Source organism: Bipolaris maydis (genome assembly GCF_028858645.1).
Source record: "Bipolaris maydis strain C4 unplaced genomic scaffold PSV08scaffold_5, whole genome shotgun sequence".
Taxonomy (NCBI): Eukaryota; Fungi; Ascomycota; class Dothideomycetes; order Pleosporales; family Pleosporaceae; genus Bipolaris; species Bipolaris maydis.
The window spans coordinates 1,453,936-1,469,193 of NW_027093861.1; the positions used below are offsets into that span (position 1 = coordinate 1,453,936).

The following is a 15,258-nucleotide window of genomic DNA, read 5'->3' on the forward strand; positions in this document are numbered from 1 at the left end:
GTGGGAGTGGCCAGCGCTATCAACAACTGAGCTAGAACGCGCTTGCTCTAATAAGGTTAAAAGTAGCTCACCAGGCCCAGACGCTTTATCACAGGATATTATCACAGCAGCCTACCAAGCTCAGCCAAATACGTTCTTCAAAGCTTACTCTCTGCTATTCAACTACGGATACCACCCAACCTGCTGGAGAAGAGCTACAGGAGCTATTCTAAAGAAGCCGTCCAAGCCCGACTATTCTACCCCAAAGGCCTATAGGGTAATTACTCTACTAAGCTGCCTAGGGAAAGTAACAGAACGGATAATAGCTAAAAGACTCGGCTACCTAGCCGAGACTACCAACCTCCTACACGACTCGCAGATAGGAGGGAGACTAAAGAAATCAGCTATAGACGCAGCTCTACTTCTTGTAGATCAGATCCAGCACCAAAAACAACAAGGCTATACTACATCAACAGTCTTTCTAGACGTTAAAGGAGCGTTTGACCACGTTTCGCACAATCAGTTCCTAGATACACTAAAAAGACTAGGCCTACCTATCAGCCTAATCACTTGGGCTAAAACCTTTCTATCTAACAGATCTCTAAGGCTTGCCTTTGACGGCCAAATAGAAGAGTTTAGCGAGATTAACGCGGGCATCCCACAAGGCAGCCCAGTCTCGCCAATCTTCTTTCTCATCTATATTAGAGACCTATTCCCTCAAATAGATGGATTCCAGCTATCCTATATCGACGATATCTCAATCACAACCTCGTCAACGTCTATTAAGAAAAACGTGAAGATACTACAACGCGAGGTTAACAAACTAGTTACAAAAGGAAAACAACTAGCAATCGAATTCGACATAGCAAAGACAGAGCTAATCCACTATACAAAAAACAAAAGAAGAAAAGAAATACCTCTAGAACTCCCTAGCAAGGAGAAAATATACCACAAAGATACGATTAAGTGGCTAGGGGTATACCTCGACAATAAGCTATCCTTTAGAGAGCACGTAGCTATTAGAGCTAGCCAAGCAAAAACAGCTTTTAATAGACTAGGGAGACTAGCTAACATCGACCGCGGGCTATCTCCCTTTGCTATCAGACAACTATACCTAGCATGCGTCACCAGCATTGCAGACTATGGGTCGCCAATCTATTGGCGCAACCAGAGCTTTATTAAAGATCAGCTTCAACCGCTGCATAACGCGGCTTGTAGAAAGGTACTAGGAGTATTTAAAACAGCTCCAGCTATCCCAACAAGTATCGAAGCTAGCTTGCCGTCACCAGCCGTACGGCTAAGCCAAACGAATCGAAAATACGCTCTACGAGCTATACAACTAGCTCCAACCCATCCAATTACAAAAGCTATTGCAAGGCTACAAAAAACAACCCTTCAGCAATCAAAACAGCCAAATAAACCAAGACAACTACGCGCTATCACAAGCTCCATCCCATCTACCAAAGAGATAGAAGAGATCATCTCATATAGGTTCAGACCATGGGACTCTCTTAACTACAATATCTCTATATCAAAGAAATCCAAAGAAGAAGAGGCAGCCGCCCACAAAGATTATATCCAAACAATAGAGGATAACTCTATAGTAATCTACTCAGACGCCTCTAAAACTAAAGACAGAGATGGGATAGGAGTAGGCCTAGCGGTCTATAACCCTAACCAAGAAGAAATCTACGCAGAGACAAAGAACATAGGCGAGCAACAACTAGTCTATAACGGAGAGCTTGAGGGCGTTACAGCAGCGTTTGAATACGCTGCTAAAACAGCCCAAAAAGACCAGAATATCCACGTTTACGCTGACAACCAAGCTGCCATCTATAGGCTCCAAAGTCTATCAGATAAGCCAGGCCAACAATGGGTAATTCGGTGCCAAAAAGCAGCCAAAGCTATCCTTAACAGAAAAGCAAAGATCTTCTTAAAATGGGCACCAGGCCATACAGACATAGAAGGAAATGAAAGAGCAGACGCTCTAGCAAAGGAAGCTACAAAACAAACACCAAAAAAATCACAAACAAGCCTAGCCTTCCTAGGCACTAAGATTAAGCTCCTCCAACGAGCTAGCCAGGCAGAAGAGTGGAGAAAGTATAGAGAAAAAGTAAGAGAGAAGAAGACCAGCTACGGAGCTATCTTCGATCTAAAGCTCAAAAACCAACTAGCAATCCCTAGAGGCACGAAAAGAGACATTTTAAGCTCCTTCTACTCTCTTAAGATAGGGCACGGATACTTTAACTCCTACCTAAAGAGAGTAAAGAGAAGAGAATGCGACCTTTGTAGATGTGGGAAACCGCAAACTGCAGAGCACCTACTTCGATACTGCGGCTTTTACAGCGTAGAAAGAAACCAGCTTAAAAAGACTCTAAACCAAAAAATACTCAAACTCCCACGACTACTCCATACCACGAGCGGTATAGAAGCTACATTAGCTTTTATTACTAGCACGCGGATAGGAACAAGAAAGTGGCATCTCGGCCAAGAAGGCTAGAAAGAAAAATAAGAAAAACAATAACAAAAGAGGGAAAAAAAAAAAAAAAAAAGGAAAAAAAAAAAGAATAGTTAAAAATTTGAAATATTTAGCACTATTTCCTTCTCCCTAAGAGAGCTCGCTGGAAGGAAGCCTAGCTGCCCTACATCTCTCCCTGTTACCAAACTGCTCTTAAGCACCAGGCGTCTAGAAAGCTAGCAACAGCTTAGCTAGATATAGGCCGAAGCACCACAGTCACGCAATACAGCACAAAGTATCAAATTGTAACTAGTTAGATAGAACGGCCGTCGGCCAAAGTCCTACATAGCCAACGGCTGATACAGGACTATAATGGAATAATAATATACCAACGCAAGAAACATCCTTTTTCGGCGCCGGTAAGGTATAAGCAAGATGGTCCGGTGCACAAGCTGTTTGAGAGGCTAATTACGAAGGAGAATGTGGAGGATTTGGGGTTCTTGGAGTGGGATATGTGTAAGGACTTGTTGCATGATGCTATTCATGATGGGAACAGGCCGAAATGGAGTCAGATGATTCTCGTGGGACAGTTTGTTATTTTAAGTAAGCAGTTTGGGGTCAAGAAGGCGATGCCAGAATACAGTATTAGCATTGACGGCGTCTGATGATATCATATTGTTGGCATGTGGTAGGTAGCTTTAAGTAGTACTATGCATTTGGTATATATATTTCCCTACAAATTGGATATCAACAGATTCTTCCTGGATAATTCAATTGAGTCGATAAACCATGAAAGGCTCAGCGACAAACAGCACAAAGCTAGGATATGGTGGCAATTTTTTTTGACTAATAGCTTCAATCCCTATTCCTGCTTGGGCTCCATCGCTTGAAAACGAATTCGCGAACCTTGTACTTCTTCAGCACACTGCCAATATCAACCTTGAATCCTCCCAGCTCTGTAGCGCTCGTATCCCATGGTTCCGGGACTTCAACGTAGACCAGCATGAGTGTCTTCATAACTTGCGTCTGTACTCGATTGACCCTGTGAAACCACCACCAGTCTTTGCGCTGCTTATCCGCAATAGTTGACTCGCTACCCGGGTTTTCATTCCAGTATGGGGCCGAGTATGATGGAATGATCATTATTGCGAATTCCGCATGGGTGAACGCGGGGCCGCGCATGTAAAGCAGATAATCAACAGCAAACTTGATACCAGGACGGACAACCCAGCCAAGGGATCGGAAGTGGTGGAAGACGACGTACTTCAGTAGGAAAGGATTATCTGGAGCGATAGACGGGACGCACGACAGGGCCGAATCGACTTGCGACGCAGCCTTACTCATGCTGTATGCAGTATGAAGATGTGTCAGAGTTCTCTCACTGTCCGCGGTGTCCTCGGGAGTCGATGCATGTGCACAATACAATCGGAGCAAGTACCACGCTGGATAAGGTTCCGACTGCTCGTCGGACTCGGTGGCACCAACATTGACCACATCCAGAACACCAAGTACATAGGAGAGAAAGAAAGCCTCCTCAGGCGTGAGCTGAAGGTGCTCTAAGTCCGGGACATCGATTTCCTCCAGTTTAGTATTGGCCTCTTCTTCTGCCAGTATAGTATTTGTGGTCTCATCTATAACAGGAACCTTGACATGGTCAGAGGTGGTAGCGTCCTTGGAATCACCGTCTACAAGTTCATCGACAGTAGCCTCTGGTACCAGTTTGCCTTCTTGCCGGAGTTGTTGCTCAATAGCTTCACGTTGAGCCTTGGCTCTTTCTAGCTTGAATTGCCTCCGCTCCTCTCGCCTAGATTGAGTAACTTCTGTGCTAGTCTTCGATGCTTGTGCTCCCCGTCGGCGCTTTTCCGCGACCAGCCACTGTGGCTCACTTCTGCTAAGCGAGCCCTTGCCCCAAAATCCCTGTTCCCATAGGGCTCGAATTGAGGCTGGATCGGTGACGTGAATCGACTGTGTCTCTACAGAGTAGTAGGCTTTGTGGATAACGTTAGGCGACTTGGGTGGCCAAAGAGACTGCGAAAGGAGACTGATGGCCAGTCGCACGAGAGAAATTGGATTGTGAGGGACAAAGGCAGGTAGCGCATAGACATCTATTGGAAGAGGTTTGGAATGTATCTCATTGTAGTTGGGTCTGCGTGGACGAGGTTTCCTCGAAGCACCGTTGCTTGGCTTCTCTTGATTTTGTTCAGTCGCGCCAGCTGGATGGGCATTGCCTGCTGCATCAGCTCGCACACGCTGAACAGCTTCGGCCATTTCTGGCAACAGAAGCTTGATGTTTGAGGAAACTACACGGTGATTAGCGAATATGCATAGACCGAGTTTGTTCAACGCGCAGCGAGTATATGGATATCAGATACCGTTGTAGTCTATTGTAACGGAAACAGCATCGATCGCCTAACGCAGTCAAGTGAATGCCAGCGCCGGCGATCGTATAAGTAAAAAGATGTCATCATAGAAAGGGTGGCCCCCCGGGTGCTAAAGAGCAGATTGTGGGTGCAAGCGCACAGAACCAACGCTGTATAAGCATGTCGCACAATGTTTGGCACCCCGAGCAGCAGAGAGAAAGATAAACGACTTACCCAGTCTTTGCGACGTCACGTAATGGCGCCGTGGATGAGCGTTGCCAGCGTCATGGCGAGTGTGTTGAAAGAAAGTGCAAAGCTCAAAAAGTTTGGACATGAGTCTTCCTCGCCAAGCCTCGCTCCGATTGGCCGAGGCCCGCTCTTACAACAATTTGGTTGCTAGACAGCTATCATGATATACCTTTGAATCTGCGCGACATCACGCAGCGATTGAGCACTTACTTTGGGGATTTTTTTTTGGAACAATTGGCTCGAGTTGCTTATTAGACTGGGTTGGTGAACGACTTCGTCGTTATGACATAATAAGAGGAGAGTGACTTCTCGGAGTTAGCACACGCATCTTTGCGACGCCACACAAGAGCAGCCAAGCATCATCAACCGCTTATTGAATCTGCCTGATTAGACCAACACTTACTTATACGAGCTGGCGTATCCGGAAACGTAACACTGAGATTTCAAGATGCTACCAGCAGCGAGGTGGTCCACCCGGCCATCACGCCAACTCCTTCGATCACTCAGTAAAACAAGCACACCATCTGCCGTCAAATCTCATATCATCCGGCCAAACTGGGTGCATCACCGAACCACCTCAGCATACTCAACTAAGATACCAGAAAATGAGCCTCCAAAGAATTCCTCAAAAGTTGATGCGGTATCGAATGCCCTCGCCACCACACCTGATTCAGAGAACAATCTCATCACGCCAGTATACGTGCCGGAAGATCCCCATGCAGTCCTCAAACACAGCCACCCTGCCATGCGCCTACTCGACAACTCCTCACTTATCGTGCAACGCCAGCTCGAGATGATGAACGTACTCATGGGTTTCGAACAGGCGAACCGCTACGTTATCATGGATCCACACGGCAACCACATCGGATACCTGGCCGAGCAGGAGCATGGCATAGGTAACACAGTCGCAAGGCAAATGTTCAAAACCCATCGGAGCTTCACCACGCATGTCTTCGATCGTGATGAGAAGGAAATACTCAGATTTCACCGACCGTTTAGCTGGATCAGTTCGAGAATACGGGTTTATGATGCTATAGGACGGGACGGCGCAACATATACGAGCTCGAATAGTTTGCAAGGTACCAGCGCAGCAAGCATCGTGAACCAAACGAGTGCAAATGTTTCAAGCTTGCCGTTGCAGGATATGAGGATCATAGGAGCTGCGGAACAAGAATGGGCGCCACTAAGGAGGAAATACAACCTGTTTGTGGCGCGAAGTCTAGACGACGACCCGGCTGCACTAGGGACACCGCAAATAACGTCTGGCGACCTACCTATCTCGAATTCGAAAGAAGTCGCAGTGGTGGAGAATGACACACGAGAAGTCGGCATGCTTCAGTTTGCTAGGGTCGATGAACCTTTTCTGTCTTGGGACTTTAGCTTGATGACCGAGGACGGACGCTTGGCAGGCTCTGTTAATCGCAACTTTGGCGGCTTCGCTCGGGAAATTTTCACAGATACTGGAGTATATGCACTTCGAATGGATGCTGCTGGGTTAGCAAACGAACCCGCACATCTTATCTCGAAGACTGGGGAACAAAGCAGGCCATCATTAGATCAACACCCAGGTATGACGCTCGATCAACGAGCGGTCATGCTTGCTACAGCAGTCAGCATCGATTTCGATTACTTCAGCCGGCATAGTGGCTCAGGCGGGATGTGGCCTATGTGGATGCCCTGGGTCGGCGGTAGTGGTGAAGCTGCTGGCGGTGCCGCAGCAGGAGAAGCAGGCGCTGCTGGGGCTGGGGCTGTCGGAGCGGCTAGCGAAACTGGAATCGCCGGTGAAGTTGGTGCTGCAGCCCGAGGTCTAGGTGTGGGAGAAGGCGCTGCCACTGGTGCTGCCACAATGGCAGGCTATGAGGCCATGCAAAGAGGCAGAGAAGCTGCACAGCAACGAGGAGATGATGCTTCACCGCAGGCTACCGACCCATATCAGCCAGACCCAACACAACAATCTGGTACAAGCCAAGTTGGCGAAGATGTCTGGGGTGAGACTCAAGATCCTGGGTTTGGATCCAGAGGCCAGGATCAAGACTTCTGGGGTAGCCAGGGCGGTCAAGGTGGTAGCGATGCTGGTGGCGGGGACGAAGGAGGGTTCAGTTGGACCGACATTTTCGGAGACGGAGAATAGAAACTAATTGAGTGTGTCATTGTTTAGCAATATTTACATGTAACATAAATTTCACCGCTGACAAAAAGATTGAGTATGGGCGACACTCGCTTGCGCATGGGACTGACAAGGCAAGCCTTGCCAAAATGTACGTCTTGTGAAAGCCATGGCGATGCAGTATTTTTAACAGGAAACTATATGCATAGACTTGTCGGTTATCATCAATAGCATCTGTGCTTTGTGGCGTTATCAACCTGGACAAGGCCAATTCAAAAAAAAAAACTGAGTTGGGATTGCGCCATGCTCCCAAACTACATTGGAAGGACATCTAGCCACGAGCAAGCGGCTGTGAACCACCAGACAAGCTTTGCTGTTCGAGGAATTTCTGTCCAGTCCGGCTTCTCCTCGCCGTTGCAAATGACCTTTATGTAAGGACCAATTTGAGTGTCCCCAGAAAAGAAATACATGGGTTCTGTCAGGTCGTAATCTTCGACATCGCAATCGAATCTGTACTGTCCCAATGATTCCTGGTGGTTTTCATAAGAGAGCAGCATTCCCATGGTCGGTTTGTGAGACTCTTTGTTATTTACAAACATCCGTACGTGAGTAACTCCAGAGAGACATGCAGAGGACACGTACCACTGCGGTATCCAATGGTTAGGGATAGTATACTCGTCTTGGCAAGGTGGATTGGTTAGTGGTCCAATCGGCTTCTCTTCGTGGGTAACGCCAATCTTTGTTTGTAGTGTAGACACACTTAACTTGTTGCTATAGCAGAAGCCCGTGATTCGATAGGCATTCTGTATAACGAGAGGCTCATACCGGTGTCGATGCTCGTGTTCCCTCGGCACGTAATACCCAAAGGTACAGGTACGCTCAAAGGATGTGTTTACCTATTTCAATATAAGACTTTTACACACAAACAGATATGCTGCTTACCACGAGAACAGGCTGGCGAATGGATAAAGCACTGTTCAGCTCACGAATCCATGCAGAAGTAATGACTCGCCATGAGAAAGAGGAAAACAAATGTATGTCATGCGTTCTGGAGTTTTGCCCCTAGTTCGAGCATAGTTGTGGGGTTTACCACTATGGCCATAGGTTTCAAGGTTCATGAAACCTTCTAACCCGCAACCAACAATGATTCCTTGCGTGTCGTCATTGAGCTCCACATATCTCATGCGTGGAGGAAGATATGGTTTGGTTTTGTGAAAATACCACGCAGGTACTTTAGGTTGAGATAATAATTGACAATCCCAGTAGGGATTCCAAAATGGCTCACTTGTGTCTGCTGATTCGACATCCACAATGATATTCTGATCAAATTAGTGATTGAATTAGCAATCTTGTAATTCATACCTTGGTTACAATGCAAATTTCTAGTTTGTTAGTCTTGGCCTGAACTAGTTTGTACCAGAGGCCAGCTCGTGAGTATCGAAATCGACCTTGGAAGTTTAGGTCAAGTACACCTACTTCATCCCGCGTTACAGCAATAGACAGGAAGTTCCGGTGATCGACGACTGTATTTTCTTGAAAAACAACACTTGTTGCGTAGCGGTGTCCCAAGAAATTGGAGTAACGAACCAAAGCTGGCTCTCCTGCAAACTTCACGAGGTTGATGTGGATGCTTTTCTGATTCTTTGCGAATTCCAGTAATGCTTGAGCTTCCCCCAAGATTATCGCTGGTTTTTGTAAAGCGCATGGCCATGAAAACCCTGCGATATCCAACACAAGCTCTGATGGTAGTCTTTCAACAACCAACCGGAGGAGATTCCCAAAGCTGTCGTTTGCGATATGCGCGAATAATGCCGATTTTGAACGAGGGAAATATTCTTCGTAGGCATGTTTTTCCCTCTCGATGTTGTGGCGATTGAGAAACTCCACATCGTCGGGCCACAGTTCTAGCAGGTCCCGAAGTCGTAGTCTTTGTGATTCAGGAAGGAGACGGTGGTAGTATTGATAGCAGTCGCGGTGAATGCAGTGAGATTTCGGAAGTTCATCAAACGCACATTGATAACAAATTGTTTTTTGGCAAAATAATTGTTCGTAGAGGGAAAACAAAGGTTGTTGGGTGTCATGTAAGGCTTTCAATAGTGAGTCACGCGCCTTAAAATTTGAGAAATGCATACCCGCTGCGACATATTCGTCTGGCTGAACAGCACAGTGACACAGCAAGCACGTTGGCTGGCCCTTATGATGGAACATAGCAGACTGCTGAAGAGTGAATGTTGGACAGCTCTTTACTTATGTACTAGTTGATTATGATTCGCCAGGTAACCGCCGTGTCGGCCTAAGCCACGTAACGTAACCAATCAACTTCTTCAATGAGCTGCGAGTTATGATGAGTAAGTGTGGGGTACAGTCCACCAATCACAAAACAATGATGCCCAAGTGAGTGGTGAACCCGCTTATTGATGCGAGCGAAGAGTGTAAAGCGAAAAGTGAGAATAAAGAAGGGTGCTATGTGGATACTGCCTCCTAACACATTATCAGATTCATTTGAATTTAATAAAGAAATAGGCAACTATCTACTATGGTTGGAAGATACCAGTATCACTATATATTGCGATATTCTATCCATAAAGAGCGAGGCTACTACACATAGATAACAGAATTTGTTGTAACACCCCGATTCCTATACTACACCCTCGGTCCCTGTTCTAATCTAGGCAGATCTACGCCTAAATTATCCGGGTCACTCTCTTTCGGACACAATTGACCCGTAGCCTCACTATTATCCGAGCCCCGCGTGGGTGAACACGAAGGCAGGGTGGTAATTTATAGCTGGACATATGTCGAATATGAACATGGCAAGCGAATCTCTTGTTCATGATTCTGTTTGGCTGTCATGAAGCTATCCACAACTTTGTGTCTTGCGTCGACCATCTACGCTAGTATCGCAGCGGCAACACCGGTATCTTCGGGTGCCAGAAAGCCTACTTTCGACTGGGCTGCCATCGACTCTCTGATAGCTTTTGGCGACAGCTACACATTCGTTCAAGGCACCCTCGGCCACCCCAACTACTCCTTCATCGGCGATGAATTAAACCTTCCCTTTACACCCGCGCAACTCTTTTCCAACCGCATTGTGCAGAACCTTACCGGGACAGCAGAAGGTGGACCCAATTGGGCCGAGTTTCTGACTGAATGTGGTGTAGAAGGCGGGCTACATGATCCACAGGAATGCGACATCCAGCTCTGGGATTTTGCTTATGCGGGCGCCAATACGATTGAGGAAGCTAGCTTCACACCACTTCACCATAACCACACTGTTTCCCTAGAGCGCCAAGTCGAACAATTCATTTCTTACGGTAACCCTGCGCTCGAATCTATTTATTTGGATAAGAAGCACGCGCTGGTAGCCGTTTGGATTGGTATCAACGATATCAACGATCTCGTCGCTACGCAGGGCAAAAACGCTACTTTTGCACCAGTCTATAGGAAGGTGCAGGAAAACATTTTCAAGAATGTGGAAAAGGTGTATGGGCTGGGATACAGGAGCTTTTTGTTCATGAATCTCCCGCCTTTGGACCGTGGACCGGGTACACCTAACGTCAATGCGTCGCTCGTGGAGCTGTTCAACGACATTCAGGCGAGCTATGCAGACAAGTTTGCAAAAAAGCACTGCAATGCAGCAGTTCTGCAATTTGATGTTAATACTGTTCTAAACGATGTGTTGGATCGATATCAGGATTATGGGTTCAAAAACATCACTGGTTTTTGTCCGGGTTACAATCAACCGGATGTCCTGATAAACCCGGAAAGATATGGTTGCACGGAATTGGATACTTACTTTTGGTATAACTCAGGGCATTTGACGAGCCGCGCGCATAAGATTATGACGGATGTTTTGAGAAAGTGGTTGCGAAAGCATTCGTATGAATAGTGTTTGTAACAGCAAATAATCAATTCATTCAAAATGGGTAGTCGCGAAAAGCCAATTCCAACGTACAACGCCCAGAATCTCGGATCGCCTCTACTATCGCTTCTCTGAAGTCGATTCATTCTCACGTACCATAACCTAAGCCTCGTCGTGACAGCCGCAACAAAAAAAACTACAGTCTGCACACACACACACACACACACAAAATGCCTTGTCGGATATCCATTATTGTTTCCACTGTTCCTCCACATTCACTGCGCTATGATCTGACCGAATCCCGCAAAAGAGTTGTGCAAAGCAATAGCCGATGGTAAAGTAAGAAAACTGGGTGAATTGCAAGTAACCCAGTTGGTCATGGGAGGCGCCGCAGGGAAAGCTCCTGCAGCAGCCATACACAAACAGCCATAGAAATAGAAGCCCCCTTCTTGTAACACAAAAATACAAGGATACATTTTCATTTGAATCGACTAGGTAATGCAATATAGATTAGAACCAGCTTCTGATCAAGTCTACGCAACAAGGACTATAGTTTGTAATCACTAACACCATCACTGTATACAGTGCATCATCAAACGAATATCCCCTCACTCCTTCACAAACTTCCCAAAAATATGAAGTGCATCCGTAGTCCTCCACTTGCCCGCAAGCCATATCCCATCCCCATCCCAAACGTGCACAGCCAGCTCCTTCATACCGCTCTTCGTCAAGACGCGCATACTAGGCGGATTCTCATAGTTAACAATCGCTCGAACATATACCTTTTGGTAATTGTCCCAGAACTTTTGCTCACCGTGGCAAGCGTCGAAGACTTTTTTTACGGCTTCGGTCGCAAGGCCTTTGCCCCATGCTGCGGGTAAGAATTGGTATCCAAGTTCGAGTGTGAGACAATCGGGTGAGTGGACAGAGTCTGGAAAGATATGGGGTGGTAGAGCAAGATTGCTCTTATCGAGAGAACGGAGAGTGATGAGTCCGATAAACCGGGTAGGGATATCTTCTTGATTTGTTGGAGTGCTGTTTGGAGCGAGCAATTCGTGAATGGCATATACGGCCCGGTATGATTTCTCTTCGCCTTCGTTGAGTGTAGTTGGCAAAATGCTTTTCATGACTTTTTCCGTATCTTCAATGGTCTTCGATATGCCGTAGAAGCTTTGGACAATCAGCTTCAGTCTTGTAGAATACTGACTTTCCTATAACGAATAGGAGCAGATCGATACTCAACATAAAGGGAAAAATAAAAAATCAGTACTAACCTCCACCATGTAGCCTTTTCGTCACTGCGCAAATCGTGTAGCCATTTAAGCTCCTGGCTCCCTCTCTCCGCTGTCGTGATGAGCGTCAACTTCAGCCGCGGTGTGAACAAGGTTTGGTCCATGATACTCAATATGCTCAGAAAATGTATGAATAACAACTCATCATCAACACAGAATGACTCTATATACACATTTCCCTAAGGATTTTAGGCAGACAGTCCGGAATAGACTATTCCGCATTCTGGCCAATAGGCGTTTGTAGAGCTCGGTAAGTGTTGGAAGCGGTAAAGTGCACTCGAGATTTGGGTTAGTTATTCCGAAATCTAAGGCTAAAATCGGTATACCACGATGATGAGTAAACGTCAGGCCCAAATTGCAATAAAAGTCGTGTTGTCGGGAATTTATGACTCAGTTTGCCTTTGTAGGGTGGGGATCTCTGCTAGCATGCTGACCAACTCCCACAATTTATTCTTTCATCCTGCATGAATCCCTCTGCAGTGCCAGAACTTCCTACTAAGATATCTAGCATAAAGTACACATCGTAGACGCAGTACTAGAACTACCGGTAACATCTAACAATCGGCAAGTCGAATGTTTTCGCTTCTTCATTTATGTACCCTGCTGATTACTTGTGCTGCGAAAGTGAGAAGATAGTTTTATCGACTCCAGCACCCAAGCACTCAATCTATGAATTTTGTGCATTTGCAAATCTACATAAATCTCGCTATGTGAAATAAGTGATGTAAAGGCGTCAACTCAATGGCAGTCGAAGCATACGCGACGTTGTATTAGCGCAGTTCTTCTGTCTTGGCATTCCCGAATCTCCGACCGAACTTTTGGCACCACCGCAATCACGATTGACATCTCCAACGCCGCAATGGCACACCCACGATCGTTAATAGCGCCTTTGAGCCGGCTTGCGACCTCATCAATTGCCGCCGCGAGACCCGAAGTCCCTCGTATTGCTTCATTACCGTACCAGACGATACGATGCGCAACGACCAAAGCACAACCGAAGAAAAAGAAGAAGACGCGGAATACATTCCTGCAATATGATTTGAAGCAGGCAGACCAATTCTCGCTGATAGATGCGATGCAGTAAGTCTCTGAATAGGGCTCTGGAGTGCTGTCAGTGCAAGGACTGGTGCTAATTGGGGAATAGATATATCCGCGCCTTCGAAGTAGGCCGCAACCCCTCTTCCTCAAAATACGAGATGCATGTTCGCCTGCGCACGCTGAAAAACGGCCCCGTGGTGCGAAACCGCTTACGGCTCCCACATCCCGTCAAGACCGACATACGGATCTGTGTCATTGCCCCACCGGACTCCAAGGCCGCCGCTGAAGCTCGCGCTGGGGGCGCCACGCTTGTCGGCGAAGACGAAATCTTCAACCAAATCAAGGAAGGCATTGTTGAATTCGACAGGTGCATATGCCACATCGATAGTCTGCAGAAGATGAACAAGGCGGGGCTAGGACGAGTGCTGGGTCCCAAGGGCTTGATGCCCAGCACAAAGACTGGCACAGTGGTCACGCAAGTGGGTACGAGTGTGAGGAACATGGTGGGAGGAAGCGAATACAGGGAACGTCTAGGCGTTGTTCGCATGGCAATAGGACAATTGGGATTCACGCCAGATGAGATGCAGAGGAATATCAAAGCATTCATGGAGGCGCTTAAGAAGGATATGGCACAATTGAGTGATCGGATCGGCAAGGAGATTCACGAGGTGGTGCTTAGCTCGACGAATGCGCCGGGTTTCACATTGAGCGGGGAATTCAGAGGGCCCAATTCGATAGCACCAAAGGAGCTGAGCGGACCTTTGTAGATGTAACCCTAGGGATGGGTGTATGAACAGTGTACCATACCGAACGCCGTCGCTATGCTGGTGTCAAGATCTCCCATTATGATGACTTTAATGTCTTGAGAAGTTTGACAGCTTCTGCTGATTCCTCCATGTCCGCATAAATCTTCATAATCTTCATAATGCGCCCTGATCCGTCTGCTCCCGCACTCTTCGCTTGCCGTAGTGCGGTACTCAAGTCCATCAACAATGTCGTCCGCACTTTTGTTTTTCTTGCAGCCTGCGCCGCAACAAAAGGATGCTCATCTAGTTCTTTTTCCAATCCCAGAAGCAATTGGTACTGTACTACATTTCGTCTTAGTTTTGCGACGGAAATAGTGTAGCTTCCCTCGTCTTCGTCCTCGTCCTCATCCTCGTCGCTATCCGAGACCTCTTCTCCGACAATAATAGGCTCTTGACCCGGCGTCTCAATCATGAGCTCAGCTTCCAGTTCTTTGAGCCTAGAATTGTAGTCTATGAGCTGTCTGCCGACTTCGATTTTACGCCTGACGTCGCGTTTCTCTTCTAATAGCTCGCGCACCTCTTCCTCTCTCTTACCCACTACACCCATCAATCCATCAATCTCCTTTCGGAAACCTAGCAGCCCCACCCGCACTTCTTCTACCTTCTCCTCTCCGCCATTTAAGCTGTTTCCCAAGTTGAGGAAGTCCTGGTAGTTTGAGTTGACGAGGTCGAGAAGCTCTTTGGACAGAAGCTGGGATCGCGAGCGCAACTCTGAGCGTAGGTCCTCGAGCGTTTGGTGACGGTTATGCAGGGTAGAGAGGTAGCTTGCAGGCGAGAAGTCCGGAGTGAGGAAATCGGAGCGGCGGAGCGGCGTTGCAAAGGGAAGGGTAGAGATGTTGTCGTCATCAGAGTCGTCGCTGGATCCAGAGCGCGAGTCTGCGCCAAACTAGACAAAAAGCCTGTTAGTCGCACAGGTCTACTTCCCACTGCGCTTGTTGGAGAAGACAACGAGGGGTGCGTTTACATACTTGAAATTGACTCATGGCTGCTGTCTTTGTCCCATCGACACGTCGCGCGCTGGGGTAATGATGCCAGAAGTTCAAATAAACTACTAATCGATAAGCTTCGGAACGTGGACCGAGGTGTCGGAACAAGCGTGCTGGCGGG

At 47.2% G+C, this 15,258-nt stretch overlaps 7 protein-coding genes across 7 annotated transcripts; 3 read left to right on the top strand and 4 right to left on the bottom strand.

Annotated features, from left to right (window-relative positions):
* Positions 1-3,130: 3,130 nt before the first annotated feature.
* Positions 3,131-5,097, bottom strand: PSV08DRAFT_221046 (uncharacterized protein). The gene is made up of 2 exons (XM_014226575.2): positions 5,032-5,097; positions 3,131-4,737 (listed from the first exon to the last, which is right to left on the bottom strand). The coding sequence occupies exon 2, from the start codon at positions 4,703-4,705 to the stop codon at positions 3,293-3,295; it is 1,413 nt and encodes a 470-aa protein (XP_014082050.1). The 5' UTR covers positions 4,706-4,737; positions 5,032-5,097; the 3' UTR covers positions 3,131-3,292.
* Positions 5,098-5,381: 284 nt separating this feature from the next.
* PSV08DRAFT_401013 (Scramblase-domain-containing protein) lies at positions 5,382-7,259 on the top strand. Its single transcript, XM_014226574.2, has one exon. The coding sequence runs from the start codon at positions 5,495-5,497 to the stop codon at positions 7,175-7,177; it is 1,683 nt and encodes a 560-aa protein (XP_014082049.2). The 5' UTR covers positions 5,382-5,494; the 3' UTR covers positions 7,178-7,259.
* Positions 7,260-7,467: 208 nt separating this feature from the next.
* Positions 7,468-9,361, bottom strand: PSV08DRAFT_401014 (uncharacterized protein; the record flags this gene model as incomplete). The annotated part of the gene is made up of 4 exons (XM_066093609.1): positions 7,468-8,049; positions 8,140-8,472; positions 8,516-9,240; positions 9,286-9,361. 4 exons carry the CDS (start codon positions 9,359-9,361, stop codon positions 7,468-7,470), a joined length of 1,716 nt encoding a protein of 571 aa, XP_065949342.1.
* A 643-nt stretch (positions 9,362-10,004) lies between these two features.
* PSV08DRAFT_221051 (carbohydrate esterase) lies at positions 10,005-11,042 on the top strand (the record flags this gene model as incomplete). Its single annotated transcript, XM_014226572.2, has 1 exon — positions 10,005-11,042. The coding sequence occupies one exon, from the start codon at positions 10,005-10,007 to the stop codon at positions 11,040-11,042; it is 1,038 nt and encodes a 345-aa protein (XP_014082047.2).
* A 456-nt stretch (positions 11,043-11,498) lies between these two features.
* PSV08DRAFT_37249 (GNAT domain-containing protein) lies at positions 11,499-12,435 on the bottom strand. The gene is made up of 2 exons (XM_014226571.2): positions 12,290-12,435; positions 11,499-12,185 (listed from the first exon to the last, which is right to left on the bottom strand). The coding sequence occupies exons 1-2, from the start codon at positions 12,409-12,411 to the stop codon at positions 11,624-11,626; spliced, it is 684 nt and encodes a 227-aa protein (XP_014082046.1). The 5' UTR covers positions 12,412-12,435; the 3' UTR covers positions 11,499-11,623.
* A 709-nt stretch (positions 12,436-13,144) lies between these two features.
* PSV08DRAFT_37251 (mitochondrial 54S ribosomal protein uL1m) lies at positions 13,145-14,150 on the top strand. Its single transcript, XM_014226570.2, has 2 exons — positions 13,145-13,387; positions 13,452-14,150. The coding sequence occupies exons 1-2, from the start codon at positions 13,167-13,169 to the stop codon at positions 14,110-14,112; spliced, it is 882 nt and encodes a 293-aa protein (XP_014082045.1). The 5' UTR covers positions 13,145-13,166; the 3' UTR covers positions 14,113-14,150.
* PSV08DRAFT_37255 (oligomeric golgi complex component, COG2-domain-containing protein) lies at positions 14,151-15,155 on the bottom strand. Its single transcript, XM_014226569.2, has 2 exons — positions 15,120-15,155; positions 14,151-15,037 (listed from the first exon to the last, which is right to left on the bottom strand). The coding sequence occupies exons 1-2, from the start codon at positions 15,132-15,134 to the stop codon at positions 14,189-14,191; spliced, it is 864 nt and encodes a 287-aa protein (XP_014082044.1). The 5' UTR covers positions 15,135-15,155; the 3' UTR covers positions 14,151-14,188.
* Between the last annotated feature and the right edge of the window lie 103 nt (positions 15,156-15,258).

What these genes read in the sequence shown, in the direction of transcription:
- PSV08DRAFT_221046 (XM_014226575.2), bottom strand. Translation starts at nt 4,705, where the DNA reads ATGGCCGAAGCTGTTCAGCGTGTGCGAGCTGATGCAGCAGGCAATGCC.
- PSV08DRAFT_401013 (XM_014226574.2), top strand. Translation starts at nt 5,495, where the DNA reads ATGCTACCAGCAGCGAGGTGGTCCACCCGGCCATCACGCCAACTCCTT.
- PSV08DRAFT_37249 (XM_014226571.2), bottom strand. Translation starts at nt 12,411, where the DNA reads ATGGACCAAACCTTGTTCACACCGCGGCTGAAGTTGACGCTCATCACG. An exon ending in GAAAAGGCTACATGGTGGAG is followed by an intron (nt 12,186 to 12,289) that starts GTTAGTACTGAT and finishes GATTGTCCAAAG; the next exon opens with CTTCTACGGCATATCGAAGA.
- PSV08DRAFT_37251 (XM_014226570.2), top strand. Translation starts at nt 13,167, where the DNA reads ATGGCACACCCACGATCGTTAATAGCGCCTTTGAGCCGGCTTGCGACC. An exon ending in TCGCTGATAGATGCGATGCA is followed by an intron (nt 13,388 to 13,451) that starts GTAAGTCTCTGA and finishes ATTGGGGAATAG; the next exon opens with ATATATCCGCGCCTTCGAAG.